At 46.2% G+C, this 11,383-nt stretch overlaps 1 protein-coding gene across 1 annotated transcript in view; it reads left to right on the top strand.

Annotated features, from left to right (window-relative positions):
- Nucleotides 1–8,106: 8,106 nt before the first annotated feature.
- Nucleotides 8,107–11,383, top strand: part of DISP2 (dispatched homolog 2 (Drosophila)) — an 11,476-nt gene continuing 8,199 nt past the window's right edge. The window contains exons 1-2 of the mRNA XM_009892426.1: nt 8,107–8,126; nt 10,532–10,561. Of these exons, the coding sequence (XP_009890728.1) occupies nt 10,551–10,561 (11 nt within the window). The 5' untranslated portion in view covers nt 8,107–8,126; nt 10,532–10,550. The remainder of the gene's footprint in view (nt 8,127–10,531; nt 10,562–11,383) is intronic.

Below are 11,383 nucleotides of genomic sequence, written 5' to 3'. Positions count from 1 at the left end.
CACCCCCCGGTCTGGGGCTGGGAGGTGGGTGCCGCCTGGACACTGCCCCCGCTGTTCCGGGCACACCATGCGGAGCCCACGGTGTCGGGGGTGACTGCCCGGCTTGGCTTCCCTGGCAGGTTTTTGTCCTGCAACATGGTGACTTCTCCCTTCTGCAGCAAAGAGTGAGCTATTGTTGGTGAAGCTCAGCATGTTTCAGGCAATCGTCCTCATTGCGCTAGGCTAGGGGCAAGCACGGGTTTCACTCCAAAGATCTCTTCTATAAAACCCTGCAGCCCTCATCTTCTCCCCGCTGCGCCATATGCTCCCTTACCTGGTGTCTTAAACCAGGTTGGCAGCCACAAGCATTGTCATTTTCTGGAAACGTCAACAGGCCCATAATCATGGGCAAGGAGCCATCCTCAAATTTGCAAGCACATTGCCATTTGTTAGACCAGAGGCGACAGATCTTCTGAGCTCTACAGATTCTGTTTGACCAGAGCACACCCCGAGGTCAACGGCAGACAAATTTCTTCTGGAACCCAAAGAGTTTCACTTTGTTCTGGTACAGGCATCACCGCCTGCCTGCAGGAACCAACGGGGCAGTCACTTCTCTTTAGACAGCTCTGAAGAGCTCAGCCAGAGGCTGGTGTGCTTTTGGGTCTCGGTGCCCCCCGAGTGACTGTTACACAATCCAGCACAGGTTTAACTCTTGGGCATTCGATGGGGTCAGAGCTATCACCGGAGCTCTGCTAGCTTTGCTTGCCCGAATAATCCTTGCTCACTCAAACAGGTGTTTTGAAATGAATGCTGCAGCCTGTAAGAGTTAAGTTACAGAGATGAGTTAAGCTATCTGAAACAGGTGTATTTTGAATTTCACCCAGGCTGCTCACTCAGAAACTAAAATTCATGGCAATAAAGCACAAGAAGATAGCTCTCACTCCTGAGCATGCGTGTACATAAATGCTTCTTTATGCAAGGCTCTTCACAGAGCCACTAAGGGGTTAGCTCTGTAGTCCCCATCCCCTGGCCCTAGCTGATGTTCTTTATCATCAATGCTCAATTCATCGTCAGAAAAATACAGATGTTTGAAAACACCGCCTTCCATCTGGCCTTTTTCAGACTGGGATAGCAAGGTGTTGTTTTCCTTTCTCTTCATGTTTCATTTCTTTTAGCTTCTTTTTTCTTCAAAACAAGGCTAAACAAACATGATTTTACCAGCGCATTGCACACGGCCAGTGTAGACAGAACAAACTGCATCCAGCCCTCCGCTGGTGCTGGAGACTGGGTGGGGATTTGGAGCCCTTTGTGCCGCTCGTACCCCATCCCACATACCTGCACCACAGCAGCAGCCGCTGCCTGGGGTAAAGGTACGGCTGTTCAGATGAGTCAATGGAAAGGATTATAAAACTAAACTTTTCTTGGCAGACTACGTGGGAAGCAGTGTTTTGCCATCTCATTAATTTTTCATGATGATTTAACATACTCAGGAGTCTCATTAACAAAAAGACTGTAGGTCTTCTCAAGGATACGCACTATCCTGCTGCTAGACCGAAAAAGCAAAACAAATAGCAACTACACAGGAATTTTTCAGTGCATGAGGATTTGACCCAGCCTGAGGAGGAGATGGATTGCTCGGGAGGTGTCTCTCCCTGTCAGCGAGACAGGGGAGCTAGATAACGAGGCGAGACTGAAACGCAGTGAACCCTTCCCTAATCTCTGGAAAAGGGCACTCTTAGCTCCGTAGGAAACACAAGCAAAGAAGCTCTTTTTTCTCGAGAGCTCCACTGCTGTTATCCTGTGGTGTGTTCAAAGAGAAAACCTCTGTTTAAATTCCATTATAAAACCCTGTTCTTAAAAAGTCATTTACAGCTCTCAAAGAAAAAGCCATTAATCTAGATGGAAGCTGACCTATAGCCCATGGTTTTAATTCAGAAAGAATTTATACTGGTTTTTTTTTTGTCATTTGGGAAAACTTGTACAGCTGATATGCAAGCAAAACCTTGCTAGAATAAGAAAAAAAGGGAAAGAACAAAAAACTAGCTTCTTTTACTAGCTTCTTTTTTTATGAACGGAATTTTGCAGTGCTTAATGTCTAATTGAGCAAAGGTTGCTGGGGAGAAAGGGCTCTGGTCATAGATAAGACACAGACTCTTGCCCTTTCTCTTGCTTGTTTTTATTCTCCCTTGAGATTCTTCTGTCAAGAGGAGAAGTTGTAGTTTGACTCAGGCATCAGACAGCTCCATTCACTTGGTAGGTGTTTCCCCCCTTTCATATGCAAAGTGCTGCTTTCCTGATCCTCTCCTCAGTATGCAGAGCGTGAGATAATCTCTCTATTAAATAATAATAATTAAAAAAGCTTATAGAAATGGTCTTGGGGATGAGGGTGGAATTAGGCAGACCAATAAAGAAGCCATTCCTTCAAAATGCGGAATATTTTTGGTCCATTTCTGCTCTCTCAGAGACACACGCACTCTGCTGCTGCGTGGCTCCGAGGGAAGCAAGACCAGAGAAGTGCCAAAGAGATGAAGTGGCTGAGAGAAGGGAAGGTGACCACACACTGTCATTTCCCTGTCCCACAAACCTTCCTCCGCCCGAGCTCAACTCCCTGTGCTGGCAGAGTGAAGCCGCCCCAAGGGGGAAGGAGCTGGGGGCAGGCGGGCGACATGGCATGCTGCCAGCAAACCCTCTTGCTGGGGCTTTGATGCTCAGGCTGATGGGGAGGTGGGCAGCTAAAGCCGTGTCCTGCTGACACCTTCTGCAGGGCAGTGTCTGAGCTTCATAGTGGGACGCTGGTCTCCGTGGGGAGGGAGATAGCCCGCGCGTTGGGGTGGGCTCACCGCATTCAGCCCTTGGCTCCTGCCACGGGCTCTGCAGGGCCTGCCACTGCTCCGCATCCCAGCAGAGGTGGAATGGCAGAAAGCTGTCTCCTTGGAAATCTTGACTTATCTTGCCTGTTTTCTTGTGGGAAGAAGCTTCAGTCCTTTTGCTGGTTCCCCCACATTCAGTAGGCTGCCTGTGCCCTGGTACGTGTCTCAGAAAAGCACTGCTGCAGTCAAAGTGGCTCGATTAGTTTCATAAATTGGATTATTATACTGTCTAGACATCTCAAAGGAAGAGATGGGGAAGCAAATAGCATGAGAAACGCAACTCATTGCTGTGGTTAACTGGAGTAGTTAACTCCAGTCTGTCCCTTGCCCCACACCTCCTCATTCCCTCTTTCTCAGCAGCTCTTTGGCTGCATCCAGCTGAGCTTGAAGAAGCAAATGGAGGCTGTCAGGCTGTCTCTGTGGGCTTTTCTGTGGCTGGGGCACCATTTCTTCCCACTCAGCCCCAAAGATGTCAAGTATCTGTCACGGTCCAGACTGGGAATGAACATATTAAAAAAATGTTTCTCTTCCCCTGATGTTAGTCTTTGTTAGTGTCAGCGTGGCAAGCAGAGTCCAGGACAGTGCTCTGCCCACCTCTTCTCCTGCCTGGCAGTGAACAGGTATCAGAAACACCCCACAACCATTTTTCTAGCATAGTTCAGGGTCCTGCGGGGCCAGAAAAGTAATAGCGACATGGTTGCAGGCAAGCAAGGACCAGCCTATACCTCTGGTGCAGAGCTCAGCATGTCAAACGTGAAGCCTGCCAGCACTGTGGCTAATTGGGACCGTAGCAAGTGCAGACTGGAATTCTGCAGAATTGCCAGCAGTGATTATCCAAACCGATCATTATTTGTGAGCTCCAGGTTTCCCTGGAGATTTTGGATAACCAAGGTCACATCGTCATGGAGTTGGAGAGAGGCGAGCATAAGGCAACTCACATCCGGAGGGTGATTGACAGAACTGTAATTGTTTAGTTTGAAAAGGAGATAATGAAGAAGAGTCACGAATGAATGATTTGAACTAGCCAAAGTTATTCTAAAATGTGAAGTCACTGAGCAGGCAGGGGATTGGGCCGAGAGACAACAAGTGGGGGAAGTACGGAATTTGACAGTGTTTCACAGCAAGGATGGTAAACAAGAAGAATGGGCTTCTGTGTGAAATATTAGCACCACATACATTAACGTATGTGCATAAAAACTGGAGGCAATCTGCGCTAGCCAAGAGTTTGTCATCTGCTTTCCCCACCAGGAGGTTTTGTAGCTGAGGGGTTTTTGGAGGAGGAATTTTTCATTGCATGCTTCCTGCATCTCCCTGACCATCTTCAAAGTGTTTTTAGTGAAAGCCTTTTTGTTCTGTCCAGTGTTACATATTCACCATCAGATGAGGCAGACGTGGCAGTACAGCTATCAGACTAATTTAGTTACGAAAAGCCTCTGGTCCCAATCTGCTATGCAGATCCAGTAGTTTAAATGAAAAATAGTTTTGTTTTTGCTTTGGAAGAAAGAACACAAATACTGTACAGATGTGGGAATAGCAAAAGCACAAGTTGTCATGTAGCAGTGTCTCTGTGAATTATTATGCATTGTAGGAAACCAACACCTATGTTAAGTACACAAAAATTAGGAAAAACGAGAGGATCAAGGTAGAGGGAAAACAGTAACTTAGAGACATCAAAAAGGGAGTAAGAAAAGGTCTAGACTGTGCCAAAGCATAACACTACCACAAACGCAGCTCTGATGAAAATTCCCTGACCCAGGACTATTAGTACAAAACTACCAACCCCACATAAGATGCACCTGCACGTTTTTCCCTGGACGCCAGGGAAGAGTGAGAATAATTAAACTTTGAGCCCGGGAGAGGGGACTGAGGCACTCTCCAGGTCAGCTCTCCCAATCAAACTCCGTGTGTTGGGGATGGAATGGTTAGCACCTCCCAGTCAGGTTGGTTCTATAATTAGTATAGATTAATTAGTATAGACTAATTAAAGATGTCATTTTACGTGTTGACTACCACAGACAGTAATCTTTCTTTCGCCTGTCTGCAGCGCACCTGCCCTGTGCTGCACCAGTACAGCTCAACCTGAATCCCTCCCAGTGCAGAGATGACACTGATGAGGCTGTAACAACTCCAGACAAGAACTTAGATGACATCACATGAACAGCTTTGCTGGCATTTGATTTATAATCTCATGTATTGCATTCATATACACCAATGACAAATTTGTAAACTGTTGTAAACTATCTTTACATAGAGCTATAACACAACTGACATGCTTGAAAGGCTGGGTAATCCTGCCACTAATCCATCTGTGACAGGACAGCCAGGGCTTCATGCAATGTGGTTGATATTATTTCTTTTGACAAATTCTGTGGGTGAACAGGATATCATCGTCACAATCTGTTCAAGAGCTCCTGCTTCGGCCAACAGCACTCTCTCTGGCTGCATTGGACTAGCTCAAGGCTTACCGGTAGTTTGGGTTGCAGAGCAGAGGTAACCAAGCACTGGAACTGCTGGGGACAACCTGTCAAGCTTGTCTCAATGAGGTGTGCACACATCCGTCTGCTGTTTTTCTGGTACCTGCTTCAGCGCAAAATTTGACTTCTTTCCCACCACTTTGTATATCTATTGTCATAGTGAAAGTTAAAGATCTTTCAGATTCTGTCTGATGTTGCTCTCTTCAGGTGTACGGCCTCTTCCAAGGATGCAAAGAAGCTCACTTACACAGATAGGGGTATTTGCATACTATTTTAATATCATTTTGCCATTTCTTCTCTCCTTCCTTGGCCACTACCAAAAAATATTCAGCAAAGGAATTTGATGACCCAAAATAAAATCCCCCATGTAATTCCCCTCTCCTGCATGGCCTGAGCTTCAGAAAATCTGCATTTGAACATTAGTTACTACTTCTGAGGTCAGTGTCATTGTAATGAGGACTCATGAACACGCTATCTGTGAATGTAACTATACTGCAGCTCTCTTCTGGTTTAAACACTAAAATTAGGATTGGATGGTGTCTAATCAGTCAAGATTTCTTTGTTACTAGTCCCTGGACTGGTCCCCTGTGCAAGTAGAGCTGAGTGTGATGTCTGTGCCATGAGCCTCCACTGGTATAACTGCTACCACAAACATTACTCTGTTGTAATGATTTTAGTGAAATAAGCCCACTTTGTACAGTTATGAAATATAGTTTCTCAGTGTTGATAAACTCAATTGATGTTGGAAAGTACATAGCACAAGCTGCCAAGGCCAATATGTCCTTCTTTCTGGAAAAAATACCAATTTTCAAGCAATACTGAGCAAGTGGTGTTCTTCAAATCCCTTTTGTCATTGATACTACCATGCCATTTAACTTTGGGTGCAATTCCAGAGACTAGTAATTGCTAAAATTCCATCTTTTTCTGTCACTGTCTGAAAAAGAAAGGAGAGGCACTCTGCAAATTTTCAGAAATATTCCCTTCTCAAACATTTTGCCTTCATTTTTTCCCACATCGCATCAGGTGCCTCAGGCTAAAGTTCATCTCGCTGTAGTCTTGCACTAGCACACATAATTCTTTGATGACTTGAGACACTTTGTGATTCTAGCTGGCCTGAATCATTTGTCACACTTAATCCTCGATGCCAGACACTAGGGCAAGACACATAAGTCACTTGTAGACACCATGGCACGTGCTCTGAACAAGGACCAGAGGCTACTGGTCTTTCCATATTGTGTATTCTTTTTGAGCTCCAGATTGCAGGGTGCTGCTGGAACTCCCTGACACCTTGGCCAGCTGCATCTCTTGAGACAGTAATTCGTAAGGCATTTTTGGGGTCAGTGTGATCTCAGTCTATTGTGTGTGAAGATGGTTTTGGGGTCACACAGACTAACCAGTCCCTCAAAGTGTTATTCAGACTTTCTCCAAGCTAGCAAAATCTCTCAGGTTCCATAAACCCAGAACTGTAGGAATATAACAATTTTTTAAATTCCTTGGAGAGAAGACAGCGTACCCTGCAGAGACCTCATTACTTGGGAACTGAAGTCTGCAAATGCTTTGTCTCAGTAAATTGAGCAGTCAGAGGAAAGTCAAGCTTCAAAAGATGTTGAGAGATCCTAGTCCATCCCCTTCCTACATACCAAGACCAATAATATTTGTTGCTGACATCCTTGGGAGATGTATGCCTAAAATGATCCTGAAGAGCCCAGTGGAGTCTGCAGAACATGGGAGCTGTTAGGGCATGTGCCAGGCTGGAGGCTGAAGCGCCTTTTACATCGTCACAGCCATCAGTTGTGTTCACTGAACAGTTCACTGTTCAGTTTTTTTAGTGCCAGGGATGATTCACTCTCCTATTGTCCCAGTGTGGAGCAGAGCCAGTCTTTCTGCAGAGCAATCAAACAAATTCATCTTCTCAAGAAGCACAGATAATTGAGTGTCGTCTTCACATGCAGTGTCCTTTGGTTTCCGTTTCCCCAGATCTCTGTAGCCACTCTGTGGTCCTGAGTTAGCACCCTTCCGTTAGCACCAGCCAGCGTGTTCTGCCCCCTTCACAGTGAAATATCTTGGGGAACTGTTTGAGGGGATGTTACACAATTTTTCAAAACTTTGGAGCTACATGCACAAAGATGTAATGGATTCTCCACGAGTTGGAGTGAACGAGTCATGGATGTCTTTATAAAATGCATAATCCAGCTCCACCCTGAGACTGGCTCTCAGTATAGCAAATAGTGGATGAAGTTTTACATCTTGTGTTATGTGGGAGGCCTGTGAGAGTCTCCAGTTTGCAGGAGGCAATTCCCCTGCGTAGCCTTTCTACTGCTCTGCTGGTTTACCATACCTTTGTTTTCTCTCACAGAGAAAAACAAAATGCAGGACCTTGCCAGACCTGTCTCGCCATGCCAGAGATTGGGAACACCGAGCCCAGCTACAGTGGCACTTCCTGGGAAAGAATCTGCCCAGTCCATCACTGCCCAATTCCTGCATCCCCCAGGCTCGGGGGAGACCACCTGCCCTCCTCCAGCCACACGCTTGGGCCAGTCTCCACCCAGTCCAATGGCCAGGTGCCATCGAGCTCCCAGGACTCACAGCAGCATCACCTGTATTACCCCTGCAACCAGCAGGAGCCCCGAGGCAGCTACGGCCTGCCCCCGCTCCCTGGGCACGGCGAGAGGCCCATGTTGTGCTCCCACCTCTCCAGCAGTGATCCTGCGCCAGCTTCTCTCCATGAGGCCTCGGAAACCCCCTGGAAACAGTGGTCCCCCGGGCAGCGACGGCCGGTGCAGCATCACGTTGTAACAGTCAGGTAAGAGGCACACAGAGAGCGTCTCAGGGGCTTTCAAAAAGCATCTCCTGAACTTTGGGGTGGGAAGTGGGAGGGGATGAGAAGGATCTGAGTGGGGATACATGAAACATGGTTTTGCTCTTCAGTTTGGGACAGCAGCTGCCCCACAATGCCCAGAGGGATCCAGTCTGCTCCTTCCAACCCTGTGGAGGGCGTACAGAGAACTGCCATTCCCACAGCAGGGAGAGGCAGGATTTGCTTCTCAAGGTGACTCGCTGGATAAAGCCTAGGTTGCTCCTAGATCATACAGCTGTGATTATGCCCATCTTCTGTGATCTTTGTATTTTCTCCTTTCGCACTGCAAGACATCCAGCTGGCTAATCTTTTATCTTGGCAGAGTTTCTCACTAATATGAGCACAGTTAATTTCTTTTGCTGCCCCTACTGAAGCTGCTGCCTGTGCTGGAAGGGAGAGGCAGCTAAGGATAAGCATGGGCTACAGCTGAGCAGTGAGAAATACAAAAATGGGGAAAATTATTTGGTTTTCCAGGTTGGGCAGCAACATGGGTGGAAATTCTATATTGTCCATGACAGAATCAGGCAAACTCCATTTGTGTGCAGAGCGCCCCAGCAACTTGCTTGGGTGGTGGATGTTTCTCGGGCAGCACGGTAAGGGTGCAAACACGACAGGAATCCCCAAAAGCTTGCGCTACAACCTCTGCCCCTTCCAGCCAGCACCATCCGTCCCTGCTGCGTGTGCCCTTTGGAGTCCCCTGTTGGCACTAAAGACCATGATCCCTTTGCTACCACAGCAGTAGCCACCAAAATCTGATAAACGATAGCACAGGATTCCTGCCTTGCCTTTGCACAGTAGTGCAGGGTTAGGCACAAAAGCCCTTTATAGTCTCATTTTCTAGCCATTAACAGAGGATTTAATTTGCTTGTGTTTGCAGTGTAGAGCAATTGCAGGCAGAGGAGTGGAGCCTGGATCCGTTTTCGCTCATACGCTATCAACAAAATTGTCAACTACATTCTCTGTAACAGGTTATTTAAGTAGGAAACGCAGCTGGATTGCAAATCCCTGGCAGAACGTGCAGCACTAGCAGACAGAAAAGTGATAACATAATAATGCTAGAATGGGGTTTTTAATCCAAGCAAATCTGCTTGAGAAGCTATTGTGAAAGAATTAGCACAGAATGGGCAGCGTGCTGCCAGAGAGAGACCTCTCTTTAATAATCTGGTGAGGATTTTTCTTCACTTCTCTCTCTCCCAAATCTACAGGGCATTAGTGCGATGAGGCAAACACAATATAATTTATTACATGTGCTAGAGTGAATTTTCTTTGCGGAACTCTCCTCCATTGCTTTTTTATTTCTTCCATCCATAACAACCTGTCAGGAAGGATGAGCTGCCACAAGGTCACCAGTTTGCTGCCCGGGGACGGAGCAGGGCCATCTGCCCCATGCAGACATCAGAGTGCGGCAGCACCTTCTCCCAGTTTAAGCCAAGAGCGTAGGAGGAGGGCGAAGGGAGGCAGGAGCACTCGCTGACCTGAGCTTGGCATGGCTCTGGAGAGCGGAGAAAGCCACGGCTGGGAGCAGTTCACTGGAGGCTGCATTGGGAGCCAAGGCTGTGCCGGGCTGGGGTGTATTTCAAGGGGACATTTCAGTGGCAGCGGAGAGCGGAGTAAAAGGTCCTTCAGATATGGTGACCCACTGAGGTGCAGCCTTTCTGTTAAGACGTCAGTGGAAAGCTTGCCCTCAGGGATTTATTAACAAACGTAACCTTGCATCCCCTGGGGAAGGCTTCTTTATTTAGTTCCTCAGAGCCCTACAAGTAGGAATCAGAAATGCTCCTCTTTGAAGGAAACACCAGTAAAATGTTTTGAGCAGCTCCACTGGCCTTCTGCTCCTCTAGTCTGGACAAATGCTGTCTTTGGAAGGGCCCGGGAAACAAATGAGAGCCACCTTTTTGGAGAATCCTTGCTGAGCTGAACAGGAAATAAAATCTATAGGCATCACTAGCCCAACAGATGAGGTATGCCCTTGTCAAGAAATAATTTAACAATTCAGTAGGAAAGTTGTTAAAATGGATAGATTTTCATGGGTAGAGTTGTGGTGCGATTTCTATGGTATCACATTGCTAATTTCTGTTACTTTCCACAGGGTTTCCTTAGAGGGGCAAAAATGAGGAGTGACTACGTGTCTTCCCATCCTGTTTGGTTAAAATGCCAACGGGAGAGGAAAAGCCTCTGTTATTCATTAGACTAATTCACATAGTGCCAGTACTCTTGCAGCACTGGTTCAGCTCGGTGCTCTACAGCCCCTGAAAGAGTTACCTCACTCAGGAACAGCCCAGCACTGTGCTTTCTAGGAAAATAATAAATGAACACATCTTTTTTTTTTTTTCTTTTTTTCCTGTCTGCAGACATGACAAAGCTTTCAGGATGCCAAAAAGGTATGTTTAATATCAAAAGCTTCCAGTCCTTCTACCCTATTATCATTGCTCTCCCACCCTGCTATTAGGAAATGCAGAGCATTATTGTTGGTGACGTCCCCGGCAGGCCCAGCTTCAGAGGCAAGGTCAGCGCTCCCCGCTCAGGGCTTCCCATCCACTTGGAAAAACCTCAGTTTGCTTGTGAGATCAATTTAACCTGCATTAATGAATAGCAACACTGTCTTGGTAGCTGTTCTAGGGGCAGGTGCCCGGCTCTAGTCCATACAATAGCTTTTGAGACACATATAATAATCCTGTATGTATATATGTGTACATATATAGAGAGAGAGGATTAATCCAGCTTGGCCCACCAGATGAGCAATCAGGAGGATAACCCATCCATGAAATAAGTTCACCTTTTCAAAAGACAGAAGATTTTTAATATATTTCTCAAAATTAAAATAATTTGATTGCTTTCAACTTCGGTTTAAAAGCTGATTTTTGCAAACTATTCTTTCTGGAAGGTTTGGGTATCTTCCATCAACAGACACTGCAGCTGATTCTTTTTTTTTTCTTTTTTTTTTTTGTAATTGGACATGTAATCACCCCAAACAGCCTCCAGGAATTAGGTACTCTCGTGTGTAAAGGGCAATTTTTGATCATTTTCATGGCAAAGACTTCATCTATGAAAACAAATTTGATAAAGCAGTCTTAAATTGAAAAAAATACCAGGCCTGACCAAAAGTTATGTGAAAAGCTATTTGAAGGGCTTGTGATGATTTCTAATTATGAGGAATAGCTGCACTATGTGAGTCAGTGAAGTCAGAGGCAAGAGAAGGGAAA

Source organism: Charadrius vociferus, unplaced genomic scaffold (genome assembly GCF_000708025.1).
Source record: "Charadrius vociferus isolate BGI_N301 unplaced genomic scaffold, ASM70802v2 scaffold1039, whole genome shotgun sequence".
NCBI lineage: Eukaryota > Metazoa > Chordata > Aves > Charadriiformes > Charadriidae > Charadrius > Charadrius vociferus.
Note: the sequence above shows the minus strand (reverse complement) of the source record. Positions and strands in the feature narration are given on the sequence as shown.